We start from the raw sequence: 20,492 nt of genomic DNA, 5'->3' as shown, positions 1-20,492 counted from the left end.
TGTGGAAGGTTTGTCGCGTTTGATTTCCTAGTAAAAACAACTCACATATCTTCTTTTCAATATCAACATTAGGGATTCCTTGAACCGGTTCCTTTCGTATCATCAGCTTTATTGTGTCCGCATTGACATGGCCAAGCCTCGCATGCCATTTATGTGACTGGCTTATTGACGTTAGTTGCAAGCATGTGACATTCTTGATTCCCATTCTTACTTTGTATAATCTATTCGGAGATCTTCTTGCATGAACAAGCAGCTTTCGGTTTGATCGTGCATTGTAAGTGTTTCACCTCTTAGTTTGATGTCACACCCTGGTTATGTTTCCTGGCCTAGGCTGATGATGTTGCTTCTCAAGTCCAGTCTAATATAATCATCTGTCATATTCCTCAGCTCTCCATTCATGTCGACAAAAGATATGGTACCTTTTTCCCTTGATATCAATACGTGAATCGTCTCCGAATCTCACCTTTCCTGTGACTGTATTGTCAATCTCGATATACCGTTTATCTCCAGTCATATGGTTACTTTCTCTGTTGTCAAGGTACCATATGTTCTCATTGTCTACATTCATCTCAAAATTACCTGGCATCATGTTCTTCTCATTCATGTAGACTACTTCATGCATCATGAGTTCGTCCGCTTCCTTTGTCTCGTTATTGTCATTTTCTTGTGTTTCTTGTAACTTAAGTAAACGGTCTGGACAAGAAGCAACAAAGTGACCTACTTTTCACATCTATAACACTTGATTTTAGATGCATCTCGTGTCTCTTGTCCTCCATAGTATCTTCCTCTACCTCTGCCTCGACCATAGAAGCGTCCACCACCACGACCTTTGTATCTCCAATCTCCATTATAATCTTGGTTTTGTTGTCCATAGGGTTTATTCGATTGGCCATACTGAGTTACCATATTCGCATACATTAGTTTAGATTAATCTTATGTGGTTTCTTCATCTTCAGCAATACGTTCTTCGTATTCTTTCAAACGGCCGACAATATCTTCAAAGCTCGTCGTGTTGAGATCTAACACTTATTCAAGAGAAGCTACTATATGGATGTATTTATTTCGAGGGAGACTCTTAAGAAATTACTAACCAGTTTTGGTTCTTTAATGTTAGGTCCTAGAGCTGCTGACTTTGATGATATTTTGAATAGTTTCTCACTGAAGTCATCAATATTTTCATTTTCTTCATCTTGAGACGGTCGAATTCAGCCATTAATGTCTGAAGTCGTGCCTCTTTAACTATCTCTCCTCTCATGTGTGTAGCTTTAATGGCCTCCCAAACCTTCTTTGATGTGTTTAACTCTCCTACCTGCAGAATAAGTGCTTCAGGTATTGATTGAAACAATAATGCAGTGGCCATATCATTTTTCTCCCTATCCGTGGTGTCTTCCTCAATAACTTCCCAAACCTTGTGAACTCTAAGTGCAATCTTCATTCTTTTGGAACAAACCGTGTAATTGGTTGCATTGAGCATGGGATATTGGATTGTCGAGGAACTTCCACCTTCTTTCAAACATCCCGTTGTAGCTACGATATCACTCATTGTTCCTTGTGGCTCTGATGCCAAATATTGTAATCAAAAGTCTCAGAATCATGATTGTAAAACTCCCACAATAAGAACAACACTTCTTATTAATCTCTCTCAAGGAAACTATCACAAAACATAGCTCTCAATCACAATTCTCTAAACTCACAAGTTTATGCAACATCTTTGTATCTCCTTATATAGCTATCTAATTATCCTAAACTCATTAGATATAACACAACTCATTATTTCCTAATCTTTTTTGTAAACCACATCTCAAATGGATTAATAACTTTCAACCTCAAGCTATCTTCAAGTTTATCTCAACAAGATCAACCCACCGCAGCTCTTACAATCGCGAAGAACTTCGACAAAATTGTGAGAAAAAGAGTGTCATCTATCACAGCACTAGGAGACAAACGTTACACAGATTGTCTAGGAAAATGGTTTGCCACAAAAAGCTAGCTAATACGAAAGTTTCTTTTATTTTTTTTACACTGTTTTTTTATCAGCCTCTTTTTTACACTGTTTGACAAATAAAAGTTGCACTCGATGTAAAACAGTTTTTTTATTGAATTAATTTTACATTCTATTAAAACCAAACAAATTCAAAGGTATTTTTTCGCTATCATACACAGACATATATATATATATACGTATATTTTTCTATTACCCATATTATGTCACGAAAACTCTAGAAAGAATATGAAATGGAGTTTCCTGGGTTTTTCGTTGATTTTAATCGTTTGGTTGTTTTTAATCTGGATTATATATTATGTTTCATGTTGGTGTTTGTAAGTTTGGTTCCCTATTTAGGGGTTGTTGTTTTTGGGAAACTTTGGTTTCGTTCGTTGACATTCTTCGGTGATGCTCCGTAGTGAGATGCTTAATGTTGTATCCCATCTTTGTATCCTTTTTAATATAAAAAATATATAGCACAAAATAAATGGAGCTTCCGAGGGAAAACAATGAATTGCAAGCCTCATACCTCTCGAGTATCCATAGCAATTGCGTACATCAGATGTGGACATTTTTGGTTTAATTATGGATTCGTCTTGGGTTCGGTTTGTTCGGTTTATATGGGTCTAAGAAAAATTTAACCAAAGTTAACTCTAATTAGTTTGGTTTGAATTGATTTTAGTTCGTTTGATTTTAATTCGGTTTGGTTTGTGTTTGGTTCGGTTTAATACTTTTTTTTTAAGTTTAGTCGAGTTGACTTTTTAGTTTTGTTCTAGTTCAGTTACAAAAATATAATTTATAAAAACATAAAAAATCATGATTCGACACTAAATAATTATTTTTTAATATTTAAATTTAAAGCCAAACATCACAATGTAGAAGATGCAATCCAATAATTTTATATTATTATCTTCAACATAATATGGTGATCTACTTTGGTGTTTACATTCAGTACATCCTTCAGTCAATAAATCAGAGAATGGTACTAGAAAGTGCTTAGGCAGTTAGTTCCAAGAAAAAATTCATCATCCTCAACTGACTTTGTTTTGACCCAATAAAACAATATAACTGACATTCAAAACAAAATACAACATCAGTAAAACCTCCCCCAAACTTAAACAACATTGTCTCCAATATTATACAGTCTGAAATTGGCAAAAGAAATAAATAAAAATTGTAAAAATTGAACAAGGAAACTCGAGTATACATGCATGCTGCCGATCAATGCTGGTACTTGTCAGCTGCCGATCAATGCTCATGTGAAGTAGTGTCGACCAACACTTGCCAGCTGCCGATCAATGCTGGTATTTGAATCCTTTTCTTCGTCTTTTTTTTTATAAAATATAAAAACAAAAAGTACCTAATAGTGGGTTGCCTCTCACTCAATGCTTTTTTATAGTCTTTAGCTCGACGTCTGGAATTTTAAATTAGGCTTGAAGCGAATGAGAACTTGTTGGAAAAAAAGTCTCAACATCTTCTGCAGTCATTTTGAACCACCAGCCCACAAAGCTCTGTATGGCATCATCACCTCTTGCTCTCTGTTGTTATTGTCTCCTCACAGTAGCACCAATCTGATACACACGAACTTCCAGCATACTCCCACGGTTACTTATCCACTCGATCTTGTTATTCAGCTGGATGTAGGTTGCATCCATCTTTCCACACAAATCAGCTACCATTTTTTCCTGGCCTATAAAGATATGTTCCAGCATAGCATGTGTATTGCTTCTTCTTTGCTGATGGATTTTGATAAGAGGAGGCACCGTAGTTCCTTAGGGTTTTGTTGTTCCTCTGGAAGGGTCTAGGAACCTCATGTGTCATGTGATTCTCATTTCCTACCCTCACAGACATTATGAGTATATCAGAGATTGCAGCCTCTGATGCATCAATAAGTTTTCCTTTATTGTTCTAGCACAACCCTTTTGATATCTATAGATCTCGTACTCATCAGCTTACAAAACTGTCATTTGCAGTCCATGAGGGGTTGCCCTCAAAAAGTAGCAGACTTTAACGTTAAAGGTCTCATCTGCTCAGAAATCTTTGTGGTATCAACCGACACTAATGGGGTGTCCATCAAATGCTGCCTCTGTGTTTTTACTATCTCGATCTTAATCACCGCCAATAATAGCCACATTTCCTAGATTATCACTAAGCTCAATGTAGGAATTGGTGTCTCTCCCTCTAAACAAACGAACAAGATCATAGAAAACATCTTTATCAACAAATGTCAGAAACAACTTATTCGTCTTCATCGCAAATTGTTTCTACTGTAGCCATGAAGCTCTTTCAAGCAGCAAGAAGGTTTTCCATTCTATGTGGATGTTCATAACATGGAAGTATACATAGAAGATATCATCTCCAATGTTCACCTCCAAGTTCTTGATAATGCCTCTTGAACTTAATCTGGAGCAGTCTACAAAGGTGAAAGTGTCAAGACATTGTTTTATTTTTAACTCCAAAAAATCAGCTATTTCTCTAGGTATGATGCTCAATGAAGAAAAAGTTCCACACAAAACATTTGGATATTAGTGACCTACAACAATACATGGAACCACAAACTTTCCTTGATCATTCTTCTTCTTCAACTTTATGATTTTGTTCATCTTGCTTCTTAGTTGATGGAACATCTGCATAACTTTTTCTTATGTCTATGCTTGTGAGTATCCAAAGCATATGCTTGTATAAGGCATCCTCCAAAACTCCTCTTTGGGGATCTGCAATACATTTTTAGTGAAGGCATCCATCTCCTTATCATTGGCCTCTCTCTCTAGATGTTTAGCTTATTCTTTTTTTTTTCTTTCCAATCTGGATTTGTCTCTTAGAAGCTTTCTGATAAATAATAAGTTTTGTGCATCGTACTTTAGAGGACGTCAATCATAGTTTAGCTGGCGTTGATCGATGTTCATGGACTGTCGACTGACACTTGCAGCGTGTGTCTGATTTGCAGAAAGTTCAGAAGGGTGTTAATCGATGTATCGACACTTGATGCATGTCGAGAGTTTTCAGAATCTTCAAGAGGTATCGGTCGATGCTGGGATGTCGTCACTCAACACTAGTGAGTATACTGCCAAACGACATAGAACGTTCAACTTCAAAGTCGTCTCTCCAAGCTTCACATGCCTCAACACTTGCCAAAATTCATCCTCAATGATGGCATTCACGTAGTGCCTCTGTCCAGCTTCACCTTTTCCCTTCACCAGGATTTCTTGTTTCTTCCCAGCTTCATTGGGTTGGATAGTCTGCGTTTGAAGCTTTTCACGTGGGTGTTGAGAGCCTCGAATTTGCTGTTAAGCTCAGTATACACAACATCTAGTTTCCCATTGAAATCTGCTCCCATTTTCTGCTGACCCTCCAGGACTTGGTCAATCATAGACCCCATCTTGCTTTGCTGAGTTGCTGCAGCAGAAGTTTGATAAGAGGAAACTCCATAGTTCTTGGTGAAGATGCCACTATTATTGTTGAAGTGCTTTTGGTACTGTGAGTTTTGGTTGTTGATGTAGTTATTTTTCTGGTCAGCACTATTGAAGTTTTTGTTTCCCTCCTGGTTTCCAAATCACTGATCCTGAAAATAAGTCTCGTTAACAAAATTCACATCTTCCTTTTCTTCTTTCTTCTTAGTAGTGTTATCAACCTCTAGACTTTTGCGAAGCTAACCTCTTTATTGACAAGAATGTGACATGTGTCCAGCTTTGCTTTTACTTCAGCCATCTGATTCTTATCCAAACTTTCAACAAACTTCTTCTTGTATTCAATATTTTTTGTACTATTGTTGGATGCCAATTTTTTGATAAGTCTTACAGCTTCCTCCGGATTTATAGTGTTGAAATTTTCCTCACTAGCTATGTCAAGATCCATCTTATTGACGAACGCAAGAACTCTGAAGAATGTACCAAGTAGTTGTACTTCGTTGAATCTATAGTGTGGAAAATCTCTTTAGTATTTGAATCTGATCAAAAATTTATTGAATGATTTAGTGGGTCCTTGAGTGAATATGGAGATCAAGTTTCTAAAGTCTTCAGATTTAGTGTCTTCAAAAAAATTTCGCAGGATGACTGTCCAAGAAGTAAGAGATCCTGGTGGTAACGGTTTAAACCAATAAGAAGCATCTTCAGCAAGAGAGTACTTGGAGAGTTTACAGAGAAGGCGGTCATAAGAGACTCCATTGGCTTTAATAGAAGAACCCAAATCCTTGAACTTCTTCAAATTGTCCCTAAGATACTCGTGTGGGAGCCCGTGATGAGGCTGATGTCCCACAAGGGTGAAGTATGCCAGCTTCAGCTCAAATTCATGCCTCTTGAAAGTTGGAGGAAGAATAGCATATTTGTTGGCGTAGTACTGAAAGGTATGTAGTAATCAACCAACGTTATGGGTCCATCTATCACATCATTTGCAGCATCAATAGCTGCTGCAGCATACTTAGCCCCAACTTCAAGTTTGAGATTAGCTCCATGATCATCTATCTTTTAACATGCTGCATTATGCAGATGACCCACACGGACATGCAAGTCTCCATTAGCATTCTGAATCAACACAAGTGGTGCAACAATCTCTGTCTGCCGCAAGTGAGTGTCGTTTGATGCCTGATGTGTATCGATCACTACTTGGTTTCGAGTGTTGTCGATCAACGCTGAAGGGTGTCGATCGATACTGAGCGCTTCGGCTTACGAATCGCGCATTCTAACTTAGTTGGATCCAAGAAGTCAAAGAGTTCGCCTTTCTTGTAGCTTCTCTAGCTATTTAGTTCGCCTTTCTTATTGCTTCTGATCGCGCATACACCTGAAAGACACAAAAAAAAGTTTATAAATAACAAAGAAAACAAAAACCTAAACTATACCTTTTTCACATAGTCTAATGGTGAATCAAACACTCCCCGAAAATTGCGCCAAATTTGATATGCTTAAACTAGTCCAAGAGAAACTCTACTCAAATAAATAGTTGGTAAGGATTTTATTAAGATCAATCCTAAAACTCGAATTCATAAATAAGACATCCAACTCTCGTTGCAATTACTATTAAATGTCTAAATCATCGATGTCTAAATCGTCGATGACCAATTCTCGTTGCGATTCCGATTACTCTAGACAAGCGTTAAGTACCAATTCGATATGTTCAATAAAATCATATACCGAAATACCCCTATGTGAAAATACCCAAAAATCTCATCCGAAACTGAAGAGGGATATCCGAACATCACTCCTACCCCTAGACGTAATAGTTCATCCTAGGCCACCAATTAATTATACTGTGATTAAAAAGGATTATCGCACAAGTATAACACAAGAGCGAAACCTGTAGCTCCTCTTAGAAACTTTTGTGTCCTTTCGTATGTAGATGAACTTTTCAGTTTAAGTAAAGAAGCCTCTATGTGATACATTGGCTCTTGTTGATTTTGAAGTTGTTGGATTGCTAGTAAAGTTGTAGTGATCTTAAACGCGTTTTCCACAGATTGTTTATGGCTAAAATTAATGTTTATATGAACTATTTTTGATGTAGTATCATCCACGACAGTGTGTGTACTCCTCGAATACGGGATGAGGAAATGCTCGCAAATGGGATCACAAGGGCTAGAGCTGAGGAAGAAGCCAAAGTCCCAGCTGAGAAATCCTGAGATGCAGCGCCAGCAGCTAAATAGCTAGAGAAGCAAATTCAAAAGCTACTAGCTTATCTGACAATGTGCAGGCCGTGGGAACTTATTTAACAAGGCCAGAGATACCAGCTCGGGAAGCTCCTACGATAAACTGGCTCTCAGGTCGTTACCGCGGTTCAGAACGCTTCTGAAACGTCTAAATTGTAGCCCTCTAGGTTGCTACGGTTAAAGGGTAGAGTCAAGAAACTTGCCACGCAAGAAAGCAGCGCTGAACGGAGGAAACTGAAGACTAAACCGCCGCAGCTGCAGATGCGTCTGCGTCAAAACTCAAGGAAGAGGTGTCTGAAGCAGCCAGAGAAAGAGGTGAGCAAAGTGTTCGACTGTTTTTGACCTAAATATTGCAGACTAACAAGATGAGGCAAATCAATCCAGTTCCTAAACCAATTCGTTTAAGACCAGCTGTCTTTGAAACTTTATTCCAGCCGCTAAAATACAAATACGTATGCTATAACAATCATGATCCCCAACAGATATTGTTGGCATATATTACATGAAACTTTTTTAAAGCCTAACGTGTTTGTTATTTCTTTGCCCTGATTAGGTCCAAGAGGGAGCTCAAGTCGACATGTCTCCCTTCCCTTGCTTATGATTCATAAGCAAACGTATAAAGTCCCCAAAGTATCACCAGTAATCTCCACAAGAACAAACACCATTCTTAAACCGATGAAACCGGTTCACATCTCTAACCAAAATCTCATTTTCCATAAACTTTGAGATGAACTTTGTAAACAAGTGACAGTCCTCACACAAACGCAAGTTCTTGGTGATCCTTATAGGTTCTCCTTTCGCTGTATTTATCAGCCCAAACGCCAACGCCAGTTTCTCACTGTGTCCCAACACTATCCGCTCTTTCTCTTCTGTCTCAAGATCATACAACACGCCTTTGGTCTGCGGTATGTACCCTTTCTCCTTCATATCTTCTGCTAACTTAACCAAGAGAGCGTGAATCTGTTCCATTAGAGGATTGAACTCATCCACCGAGACAAACGAGTACATTTTCCTCCCCACTTCCATCCAGCACCGACCAGGCAGCTTCTGCAGTCCTCGGTATTCTAGAAGCTTCTTCACTTTCTTAACCTTATCCCACATCTGAGCTTCAGCGTAAATGTCTGCCAACAGAACATAGTTCCCTGCATTTTTCGGCTCAAGAGCAAATAGCCTTCTACTCGCACGCTCTGCCAGCTCAACGTTACCGTGAATTCTACAAGACCCGAGAAGAGAACCCCAAACCTTAGGCCCTGGCTCAGTCCTCATGTCTTGTACCATCTTCGCTGCCTCCTCTAACCTATTCGCCCGACCTAACAGATCAACCATACAAGCATAATGCTCGACTTGTGGTTTAATCCCATGGTCTCTCGACATTGACTCAAACAATCTTTTTCCTTCTTCAACAAGTCCCTCGTGGCTGCAAGCTCCCAAAACGCTGACAAATGTTACAGGAGTTGGGGAAGCCCCATTGGCGAGCATCTCTTCGAATATTTCAATAGCTTTCCTTCCATATCCGTGAACGCCATAGCTTGATATCAAGGAGTTCCAGGATACAACATCACGCTCACGCATCCGATCAAATACTCTCTGTCCCACCTCGAGCCTACCGCATCTACCATACATTGTCACAAGAGCACTGATCACAGGCAATATGGAGTCAAGCCCACGCCTGAGTATGTACCCATGAATCAATCTCCCTTGCTCTAACGCCGCAAGGGAAGCACAAGCTTGAAGCACACTCACCATAGTCACAGAGTTAGGGGATGAATCTTTGGTTTCTGTCATCATTTCACGGAAAGTCCTCAAAGCTTCGAAAGCCTTCCCGTTCTTTGCATAGCAGGCTATCATCGCGCTCCAAGACACCACATTTCTAACAGGCATCCCATTAAACACATTGCTGGCATAATCCACACAGCCAAATCGAGCATACATGTCCAGCAATGTAGTCATGATGTAAACATGCGAATTGTATCCCCGTCGAGTAAGATGCGCATGAATCTCTTTCCCTTTGGCAAGATGATCCGCAGTGCATTCTGATGTGACACAAGCCTTGAGAACGTAAGTGTAAGTGAACCTATCTGATTCAACTCCAATCCTATTCATCTTCCAGTACAGACCCAACACTTCTTCTCCGTGACCCGCTAGCGTAAGAGCTCGGAACAAAGCGTTCCATACGTATATAGTTCTCTTACGCGTTTTATCGAACACCTTGCGTGCATAATCAACAGAGCCTAAGTCTGAATACATAGCGATAAGCTTCGTGGCCAAAAAAGGATCTTGATCAGACCCATTATCCAGAATGTGCCGATGAACACGTAGAGCATCGGAGAGAGAGCTTCGACGACCGCAGCAGAGAATCAGAAGCTCGTAAGTCTGTTGACTAGGGGGGCTTGGTTCCTGAGACAAGAGGCGAAGCGCCTGTTTTAAGTTACCCTCTTTGCACAACGACTGGATTAGATGATTGTTTGAGATTTTAGCTCCCGCGGCGGAGGTTGTCGAATGATTGTAAAAGGCAACGGAATACGACGGTGGTTTCGGAGAAGAGCGAGGCAAGAAATTGACGGTATAGCAAGGCGGTTGTATAGCTTGAGGTAGGAACATTTTCCGGTGACTAAGATTTTCCCGGAATTTTTTGCAAAAAGGAAAACATAAAAGTTTCTATCGAATCGATGAAAGAGAAGAGAGGGGTGCGAACTTGCCGATGCCACCACTAGTTTCTCTTCTACTTTCCCTGGTTGGTTTCATGTGCCAATCACGTGGTAATAAAATGCCTGTTTTATTGGGCTTTTCGTGGTGGAGGCCCATATATGGATGGTTTAGGATAGATAAGGTTGATCACATTTCCATCGCCAATCCTTTCGGCCGGAAATAAATTCTACCACGGCGACCAACGGAGGGTCACAACTGTTCCGGAGTGACCCTTTTACAAAAGTTTTTCTTCTTTTAGCTATATTCTTTTTTTTGGTACAAAGAATAATGATGTTTTTGTTTTATAAATATAAAAACATAAATATTTTCTTAATCCATGTGTGATATAAGTTTCAAACATATGGCATAGTTAGGGTGAGGTTTTTAGTTTTTCTTAATTAAATAAAATATTTTAGAGTCGGTTCTTAGTTTTTCTTAGTTAAAAGTTAAGAGACGATTTTTATATTATGCTACAAACCTCACCTGAAGAACCCCCCAATAAACATCGTCTTATGATTTTCCTAGCTAAAAGATATGCACATGTGTTTTGTTCTCTTACACTCTTTTGTTTTTAAAATTTAAAATAATTGTGTTATTTTGACAATTTTTATATAAATTTAAACACATTTTTTTATAATTATATTTATTGTGAAAGTCTTCTTAATCTAATGGTTTAACTAAGGGTTTTTAGTAATGCTTATACACCAAGAGGTTTCGGTTTCGAGTCTTGGAGAAAGTGGATGATGCAGATTATCTTCAACATGTTGCAAACAATATAATTAGGCGTAGATCTCAAAGAGCGGCTCATGATGTGATGCAGTTAGACGTGAATCCTCATAAGACATGTAAATTTGCCAATTGTGGGCGTTTCATTTAACCAATAAAATTTGAGATAGATAAAAATATTTATAAATCAATGTATTTTTCAATTAATGTTAAATCTAAATCAGGCATATATTATATTAGAATTTTAAAATGACAGTTTTTATGTAACAAGAAAAAATATTGAAATAACACTGTTTATAAAACATAGATTATTAATTCAGAAATAGCCACAATATTGACTGCAGTTGGTTATCTCTTTCAAAGATCACCTTATGAAAACCTAGAGACCGAATTGATTGCATTGCCCATAGTAGTGTTGAACATTCATCTTCTATTGTATGTCCTCCTTCAAGCTTCCCCATGTCACATGTTATAATCTCTCCTTTTGAGTCTTTGAATGTTCATCGCATACCAGAGTCCTTATAAGATGCTACGTAGTTGCATTTGATGACACCGTTCGGAGGTTACTTCATATTCCTACATCATTTTGTATTGACCTTTGACTGTTATATTGAATATTCTGAACTTCGGACAAAGACATCAAATCATGGCTGCTGGAAAAGTACCAACTTCTGATAATGTTTTCGTATTCCAATTCAGAGAACTTGATCATGTGAATTTAAACTTAATTCTGTATTTATTAAAATGACACTAGATAAGAGACGATCCATTCATGTATAGTGTGTTACACATATATGAACGTGATTTTGGATTGGAGCCAAAAGCAAATCGATTCTTTGTTGTAATAACGAAAAACATGTTTTGAATTCAAATACTTCTTTTGATAATATTACGACAATAATGTATTTTGATGATACTATTGTGGCTACTAAACACCTTTGTCCAAAAATAGTTTGTAGGATTAAAATAATTGAAAGTGTTCTATCAGATTCAGAAAAGACAAATCAAAGAAACATACTGATATCACCCCATCCAAAAGTACTCGTCATTGCTTTCATCCCCCATTATTGCCGCACGTTCCCTCATCATTGTCTCATGTTCCCTCACCATTCTCTCATGTGTTGCAGTAGCGTGAGAAAGCAGCGAAGTTGTATCTATCATCTCAGCATGGGGAGGACGAGGCACTGATTCCATCCACCGCGGGATCACGAACTGGAACAACCAGATACAAACCTGAAAGTTCAAGTCTTCATCTTCGCCTGATGATGATCTTGGACGCCATAACTCATCCACACTCTTCTTACAAACAGACTTGTCAATGAAACAATCATTAGCTGCATCCCCCAGGACTGTGTAGTCCTGTTTCCGCAAGTTACACGATACCAAATGATCATCCCGTTGACTCCATAGATAGACAGTAGCGACATCAAATGGATGCATTGCCACGGGTGCATAGTTACCTGTAATCGGAAAGCCGACTTCCCACAAAAGTTGCCAAGAGTAGTCATCATTGTTCATCAACCTCCAGATCTTCAAAACAGTATCTTCCTTTTTCGCTAATGTTCTGACATACATGACAAAGCCTCCTGAGGTAGTCAAGGTTCGTTTGTAATCCTTGTTGTGATCCGGATAGTCCGGTAACTGCACAACCCGGAATTGATCGGATTCAGAATAGAAATCATGAGCTAAGAGTACTCCAGGCACAGAGAGACAACCAAAGTAGATTGTACCGTTGAGGTTGATATTATACATGTTGCCGATTTGAATAGGAGAGTGGATCACTTTAAAAGTCCAGACCCCTGTCTCAGAGGAATACAGTAACACACTCAAGTCACTCGAGAGATAATCATTTGTAACTTGGTAAGAAGCTATCCTAATCACTTTAAAGCTCAAAACGACACCGTCCTCGTCCAAGCGAGTCACTAAACCAAACACGGAAGAATCACCTTTGGGATCAGAGGGAGGTGGGGGGATTTTGATCCATTGCTGTAAAACCGGACTCCCCACGTAGCAGTAAGCTTTATCAGAGCCGTCTGTGGTCAAAACCAATCCACCGGAGGAATCAGCGTAGTTGCAATCACCGACATAAAAGCGTTTGAAAGACGGTGGGATGAGTGGAGCTGGAGACTTTGGAAGATAATCCCATGTTTTGCGTCCATGGAAAAATATTAGTTCGTCTTGTCCGCACATGAGCGACCACGAGGAAGAGGAGGAGTCTCCGTGCAGAGATAAAAAGAGACGGCGGAAATACACAGATTCTATTGTTGATTTCCATGTCTTGCAAACTGATTTGAATCTGCAGATGGTTCTCAAGGGTAATCTCGCTAGAATCTCTGTTTGCAATACCTCCAAGAGGTGTGTTTTTGTTTCCATCGCCATTGGAGATGGACTCTGGCGAAAGTGATGACTAGGGTTTCGAGGTTTTTACTTACTCAGCTGTTGTTCCGCTAAATCTTTTTGGGTTAAACTAAAAGGAGGCAATAATAAGGCCCACATTATTCTACATTACTGTATGATATCATTTTATATTAACTAAAACAAGATGATTATTTATTATATATTATTTCTTTAAATAAAACCTACGAAATTAACTAATATAATTATTATATATATAGTAATTAATGATTTTAAATAATAAAGATTTGCTAATAATCTGTATGCTTTCTATCATTTTTGTTTAATTCTTTACTATTAAAATAAATTACACAATTACATTAATCATATATTAAAATTTTGGATCTTTTTGTATATGTTGTATTTAGAATTTTTCAAAACTAGTATAAATTACTAAAACTGTTAAAAGTCTCACATAAACTTTTGTGATCAATGTTTAATTTTTTTCTATAATAATATACAATGATAATAAAATTATATAAATAAATAATTTTATTTTAGTAGGTTTTTATGTTAATATATATATATATATACATATACTTTATATCGTTTAAATTTAATTATATATCATTTACGATAAATAAGATTGATTGTTTTGATTTATTTATTCTAAAATGATTGCGAATAAACAAGAGCGGTCATTTGATTTATATGTGCAAGCCAATTTATTACATAATAGTAACTGATTTCTTAGTTATTTAATATATAATTATTATTTTATTATTTCATAATATGCAGAAAAATATAAAATAAGTATTTATTCTGCACAAGGCGCAGATCTTAACCTAAGTATGTATCTCTTTAGTAATTTTGAATCTTACATATTTTCTAAATCTGAGGCCAAAATAAAAGAAAGAAATGAGAATAAACTCAAAAATCAATATTTATATCGAGCAATAATCAACATAAAACAAAATGAGAAAAATATCGAAGATGGATATGATTGACACATGAACGTAAACTTCTCATAACCATAATTAACTTTTAAATTGCTAAATCATGATATAAAACCGAGCTGACATAGTTTCATTGTAACCAAATAGTAGGCATGAGATTCTTCAGCCTAAACGTTAGGTTTTTATGCGATAAATAATTTTTTGACCTAAAATATTTTTAAAAATGATATTAGTTCATTAGTAAACAAATTATGTAATTAACAAAAAAGTTTTTAAAAAATTGTTTAAGGGTCAAATATATTAATTAGATCAATAATATAAATTTTTTTCCATACGATATTTTTTAAATAATTTTCATATAAATTTACCATGCGCAAGACGCAAGTCTTATCGTAGTTGTTTTAAAGAAAGAGCCGGGTTTTACAGAATTTCCAATGTATATCTCTAATATTTTTTTTTCTAAAATAGAAAATTATATTATAGAAGTGGATTTACCCAATATACTACTCTATAATAGAAATCTTATATTTTTAAAGAAATATATAGATAAATTATACTTTTGGTTTTATATTTAGAATTTGAAATAACATTTATTTATTTCTCTTAAAAATAGAATTCTATTAAAAAGACATATAGAAGCAAATCTCACTCTATAGTAGAATTTGTCTATTTTCTAGAAAAATATAAAGAAGAACATAAAGTTGGATTCAAGATAGTTATGATGTTTTAAAGAAGAACATAAAGTTATTTTGAATCACTACATAAATAATTAAAATGAATCACTACATAAATAATTAAAGTCTAAAATTATTATGATGTTTTAAGCTATTTTGTTTTAACTTGAAAATAATACTTTGGTTATAATTGGTTGGACGACAAAGATAAATTATTTGTTGTATAGTTTAGGTTAGACGTATTTGTTTTATAGCTGTATTTGTTATAGCTATTAAAAAAACTTAATAGACATTTTAAAAATTCAAAGTGAACAAGGTTCTTACAACTATTTTCAGTATTTTTTATAGAAATAGTCTAAAGCATAATTGATACTTTAAAAATTGTAAATAAAAGCTTATTTTTCTATTGGTTACCAACCATAAAAATGTTAGAATGAATTCTTATTTTTGCCACACAAACAAGATATTTTTTTTTTTTTTTGTAACAAACAAACAAGATATTTGAGATGGTAGATTTTGAATCCAGAATGCTTAGCACCTATCCAAATTCGCTGTAACTTGTGGTTAAGACACGATGATGTGCGTTTGAAAAAAACATCATCTTTTCTCATTCAGCTGTTACACTCATCTTCCATTTATTCATCTACGCAAAGTAATATTTACTGCCACCTTCCATAATCTGAACCTCCAAAGCTAGAACATGGGAACATTAGTGGGTCACATCATACCGTTTTTTTTCTTCTTTGCACTTGGTCTATGGCACCTCTTTGACCACATCAAACTATTTTCTCTTCATTCAAAATCATACATATCATGTACATGGTTTCCCTTTCAAAACTAAGATATCTAGAGCTCTCTTGATCATTGTAGGCTCCTCGCTTTTTTTTATGTCTGTGGATCTCTTCCTGGTCAAAAGAATCACCAACCATTTGATCCCAGTGACAAAACTATCCCCATAACTTTGAGCACTCCTGCATCTCCGTCACCTTCATAACCTCTGCGGCTTTTGCCATCATTTTTTGACAAAACTAGACCAGTGGCTCATAGGACGTCAATACGTCATCAACTTAATAGTAGCACTCGCCTTCGCGCAACAGCTCTTTCTCTTCCATTTCCACTCGTCCGACAACACGGGCGTTGATTGCCACTACCATTTGTTGCTACAACTCGTGGTTTTTGTATCTTTGGTCAAACACTCTTGGCGATTGCCTTACCAACACTCTTGCATATTAGTAGACATTCTTTTTATGATTGTTTTGATAAGAGGAGTAGATGGGAGTTGCTTCTCAACATGCATGCTACAGTTCCTTTTTCTCCACATCGTGTGTGCATCAGCTTGGCATGATTTTATGCCATATATCATCTCCTTATTATATAATGGTCAATATACTTCATACAAGGGCTAAGATTAGTATTTTGGTATATTGAGAAATGTAAAAGTCAAAATATATGTAACCGCGCGCTGATTTTGAATCAGAGAGTCAGGTCTTTTAACTGCACTTTTGAGCTGATGATAGGTTAATATGAGATAAGGCTTTGGTGATTCCGACACAATTTCAGTTTCAAGATTTCTCCTTTTTTTCTGTAAAAAACAATAATAATTAATTATGTTATCTTCTATTTAACCTTTTAATGTTATTTTAGCGAGTAATGCCCAGTTACAACATTTATTGTTTAACAAAATAACAAGTTGTACAAGATGTTACCCTTGTCATCAATTTATACAAACTCATACTGGCTCTGTGAACCAAACCAGTAGATCTTGATTCATTTGAATGACGAAAGACGGTTGCTTCCTGACACTGCGTGCTAGGCTATCCACCTTTGTATTCTGCGTTCTTGGTACATATATAATCTCTGATTGGAGAAAACTTTCTTTCAAGACCGTGATATATTCTAAATAATTTGCAAAAGCTGGTTATTCTTCTGGTTCCGAAACCATCTTCACCAATTGAGAGCAATCCGTTGCAAACGTGACCTGAAATTGACGTAAATTTTTCATGCATTCCATTGCATGCCCATAGTAGTGCTTCCATCTCCGCATGAAGAGGTGAAAGACTAGCCCGAACATTCCTTACCTCTAACAGCCCATCAAATCCTTCTAGAGTACTGAGTCAACCCTATCCGGAGAAAATATTATTCTCTTTCCAGGAACCATCTGTGAAACTCCATCGTCCTGGAATTGGCGGTAGAGTCGTAACCTCTGTGTGTTGTACATTCCTCTGTTCGTTCAATATTTGTATCTCAGCCGAAAGTGTTGATTCTATTTCTGCCAAATTAAGCGTGTCTCTAGAATCAATGTCCAGATTACAAAAAAATATTATTTCTTCCTTTCCAAATATACCATAGTATCCATGCAAACTGATGATCATCCATCTGCGGGAAAACTCTCCAGAATAGATGAATAGCGAGCTTGTTGGAAAAATAGATGGATTTGATGGTATCTTTTAGACAGCCCAAACCTGAAGTGCTGGAAGAAATTCAAAAAAGACATGGTTTATTGATTTCTCATCGGCTCCGCACCTTGCACAACGTATATCCCCATGTATCCCTCTCGCTTGCAGATTCTTCTTGACTGCTATACATCCTGTCACCAATTGTCATAGAAAATGTTTTATCTTTGGTGGGCACCGTATTTTCCAGCAGAACGCTTTCAATATATCAACTGTGGGTCGAAACATTAATGGTAGTTTGTCCCTGTCTGGGTAAACCCGTTCTACATGATATCCTGATTTAACCGAATATTTTCCATTGTTTATCAAATGCCATCCATCCCTATCTACCATATGAGTGCTGCTCAATGGTATGCTTTCTGTAATTTTCACATCGTGTAACTAGAGTTAGGTGTGCACGTATATATTTATTTTTAAAGTAATACTAAAAAATAAGTTATAAAGATATATGTTCTATATCAATTTTTGTTTTTGTATATAATATTATTTTAAAAGTTTTTTATTTGGTGAAATTTGTTTTTGATGAAATTGTACTAAACATATAATAACAACTCTTTCTTTTTGTTATTCAAAAATGTAATAACATATTAAATTTTTAATTTTAAAATTATTTTATATAGTATTTACCATGTTTCAAAAAATAAAATATAAATTATTACTAATTTTATTGGTTTCTTGTTTCAAAATTTTATTCTCAAAATGGTCATATGTGGCAAAATTAAATAAGTTAATACGATACTTTGAAAATATATTTTTATTTAATGTATAATATTTTAGTTTTAGTTTTTAGTTTTTATTCTTACCATTAAAAAATAGAAGTCTTATTTCATGGTAAAATAGCTTAGGCAAAATCAAGTAATCATATGTGTCATTTGTATTGGAAAACTGTCGTCATATTTCTAATGGATTTAGATGTACGGTACATATATTCTATCAAAATTATTGGGATAATGCCAATATAAGGTTGTTAATAAAATCACCTAAATTAAATATGATTGTTAAATGAATATAGTCTAAATTGAATGACAACAAACAATACTTATATAAATGAAAATGTATTTAAGTTCTTATTGGGAATCTAATTGGGTATATGTATATTGCTTTTTGTTAAAAAAAAACATATATGAGTATATTTAGGTTAATTGGTTAAATTACTAATTAATGATAAAACGATGGATTTTGTACGATAGATTTTTAATCACTCTATTTTAATAGAGTAGTTTCTATGTTATATTCAGTACTACAAGGCTATACCCATTCCGACTGTGCAAACTCAGTAAAACTAGAACATAATATTACTGTTAAATACTATATAACTAGGTAAAGTTGTATCGTAATGAATTAGGGTTCATGCATAATTCAGACTAAAATTCCTCAAAATTGTCAAGAGAGAACAAATAAACCGAATCTAAATCGATGAATACCACAGAAGGAAAGTTTAGAAGTTCCTAAGAATTTGATAGATGTTCGTGTATAGAAGGGAGACTATGGCGAGAAATCAAGATTTGTGATTTTATTCTTTTTTTTTGAATGAATGTTAAATTTTTATTCACCAAAAAAGTCTTGTTATATCCTGTGTAAACCTCTTTAAAAACAAGACAAAAGCTTAAGCACTTCCCCCCTTCCTTGAACTCATCAAACTCAACTTGTTCCTAATCCCCTTTTCGGTAAGCTTTTGTAAAATGGAAATAGACAACGGTTTCTCCCCATGACGAATACGGTTTCTCCCCATGACGAAATTGCATAGATTGCAGCCTGGAAAGCATATCTAATGCAGAACATTCCCTTCCTATCCAAGCTTCCACCTGTGACTATCCTCACCAAAGAAGATCAGTTGATGGAATAATAGCTTAGCAAAATACCTTTAACTAGATACTCCCATAGCTGTGAAGCATAAGAGCATTCGAAAAACAGATGGTTGCGAGTCTATATAGCAGACTTACACAACACAGACGCAGCATCAACTCCTTGGCTCCATTTCATAATCATGTCCATTGTGGATAATCTACCCCTCATAGCCAGCCAGGTTATAAAAGCAAATTTGGGAGTTCCCTTGGAGAACCAAACCCCCCGAGACCAATCACACTGCACATTAGTCTCCCTTATCATCATCCAAGTTTCATTAGTTGAGAAAGTTCCTCTGAACCTTGGACCTTCGTTTCCAAATACTTACATCCTCTCTCCCACACTGAATATTACTTCTCACAGAATCAATTATCCCTTAAATATCCTGAAGAATATCTGATTTGAGACGCCGTCTTGTACGAATGTTCAAAATCGCTTCCTCAAGAGTAGCCTTCTTTCTTATACCCAAAATCAATGAAACCTCGCTCACCGAAAAGATCAAACATCACTCCTTTATCCGACCAGCAATCATACCAGAATGAGATATGTCTTCCATTACCAATCTCCATTTTGTAGAATGCCTTCGCAATCACTTTAAGTTTCAACATCTTTCTCCACATCCATGATCCCACTTGAGAGTTTGATTTCACCGCCCAGAAGCTTCTCTTCTTCAACAAGTACATCTTTATCCATTTCCCCCACAGAGTCACCCACAAGCATCCGCCAAATAAGTTTCAGACCATACACTGTATTCACCTCCTTTAAAGCTCTAACCCCAAGACCACCTTCAATCTTCAGTTTACAGATATCACGCCAATTAACCTTAGCTCCTGAGGACTTTAAGACTGAACCTGTCCAAAGAAAAGAAGCACATAACTGCTCTACCTCCTTCATACACTTACTAGGAAGTCTGAAAATAGAAGCCCATAAGTTAACAATGCTCACGAGCACTGATTGTATCAACTGAAGCCTCCCCGCATATGAAAGAAACCAACAAGTCTACGAGCAAATTTTACTTCTAATCCTTTCCACCAACGGGAGGTAGTCTGGTCTCCTCTTTGCTTGAGACAGGAGAGGAAGCCCCAAGTAGCGTAATTGAAGTGTACCCACCGCGAAAGGGAAATTCACCAATATTCGACTCTTTTCATCCTCTTTAAATAAACTGTCGACTTCTCAAGACTTATACGCAGCCCCGAC

At 36.4% G+C, this 20,492-nt stretch overlaps 2 protein-coding genes and 1 pseudogene across 3 annotated transcripts; 1 reads left to right on the top strand and 2 right to left on the bottom strand.

Moving 5' to 3' along the window:
- Window positions 1-7,998: 7,998 nt before the first annotated feature.
- On the bottom strand, window positions 7,999-10,996 carry LOC103873844 (pentatricopeptide repeat-containing protein At3g46790, chloroplastic). The gene has a single exon (XM_009152254.3). The coding sequence runs from the start codon at window positions 10,218-10,220 to the stop codon at window positions 8,253-8,255; it is 1,968 nt and encodes a 655-aa protein (XP_009150502.1). The 5' UTR covers window positions 10,221-10,996; the 3' UTR covers window positions 7,999-8,252.
- Window positions 10,997-11,878: 882 nt separating this feature from the next.
- On the bottom strand, window positions 11,879-13,745 carry LOC103873856 (F-box protein At3g26010-like). Of its 2 annotated transcripts, XM_009152263.3 has the most exons (2): window positions 12,980-13,745; window positions 11,879-12,832 (listed from the first exon to the last, which is right to left on the bottom strand). In XM_009152263.3, exons 1-2 carry the CDS (start codon window positions 13,410-13,412, stop codon window positions 12,057-12,059), a joined length of 1,209 nt encoding a protein of 402 aa, XP_009150511.1. In that variant the 5' UTR covers window positions 13,413-13,745; the 3' UTR covers window positions 11,879-12,056. The 2 variants fall into 2 exon arrangements, with proteins under 2 accessions (XP_009150511.1, XP_033129707.1); XM_033273816.1 differs by having other exon boundaries at window positions 11,879-13,745.
- A 280-nt stretch (window positions 13,746-14,025) lies between these two features.
- LOC117126199 lies at window positions 14,026-16,696 on the top strand (annotated as a pseudogene).
- Window positions 16,697-20,492: the final 3,796 nt, after the last annotated feature.

The sequence above is a fragment of the Brassica rapa genome, chromosome A01 (assembly GCF_000309985.2).
Source record: "Brassica rapa cultivar Chiifu-401-42 chromosome A01, CAAS_Brap_v3.01, whole genome shotgun sequence".
Taxonomy (NCBI): Eukaryota; Viridiplantae; Streptophyta; class Magnoliopsida; order Brassicales; family Brassicaceae; genus Brassica; species Brassica rapa.
The sequence above is the reverse complement of the archived record's forward strand: the minus strand, read 5'-3'. Positions and strand labels throughout refer to the sequence as shown.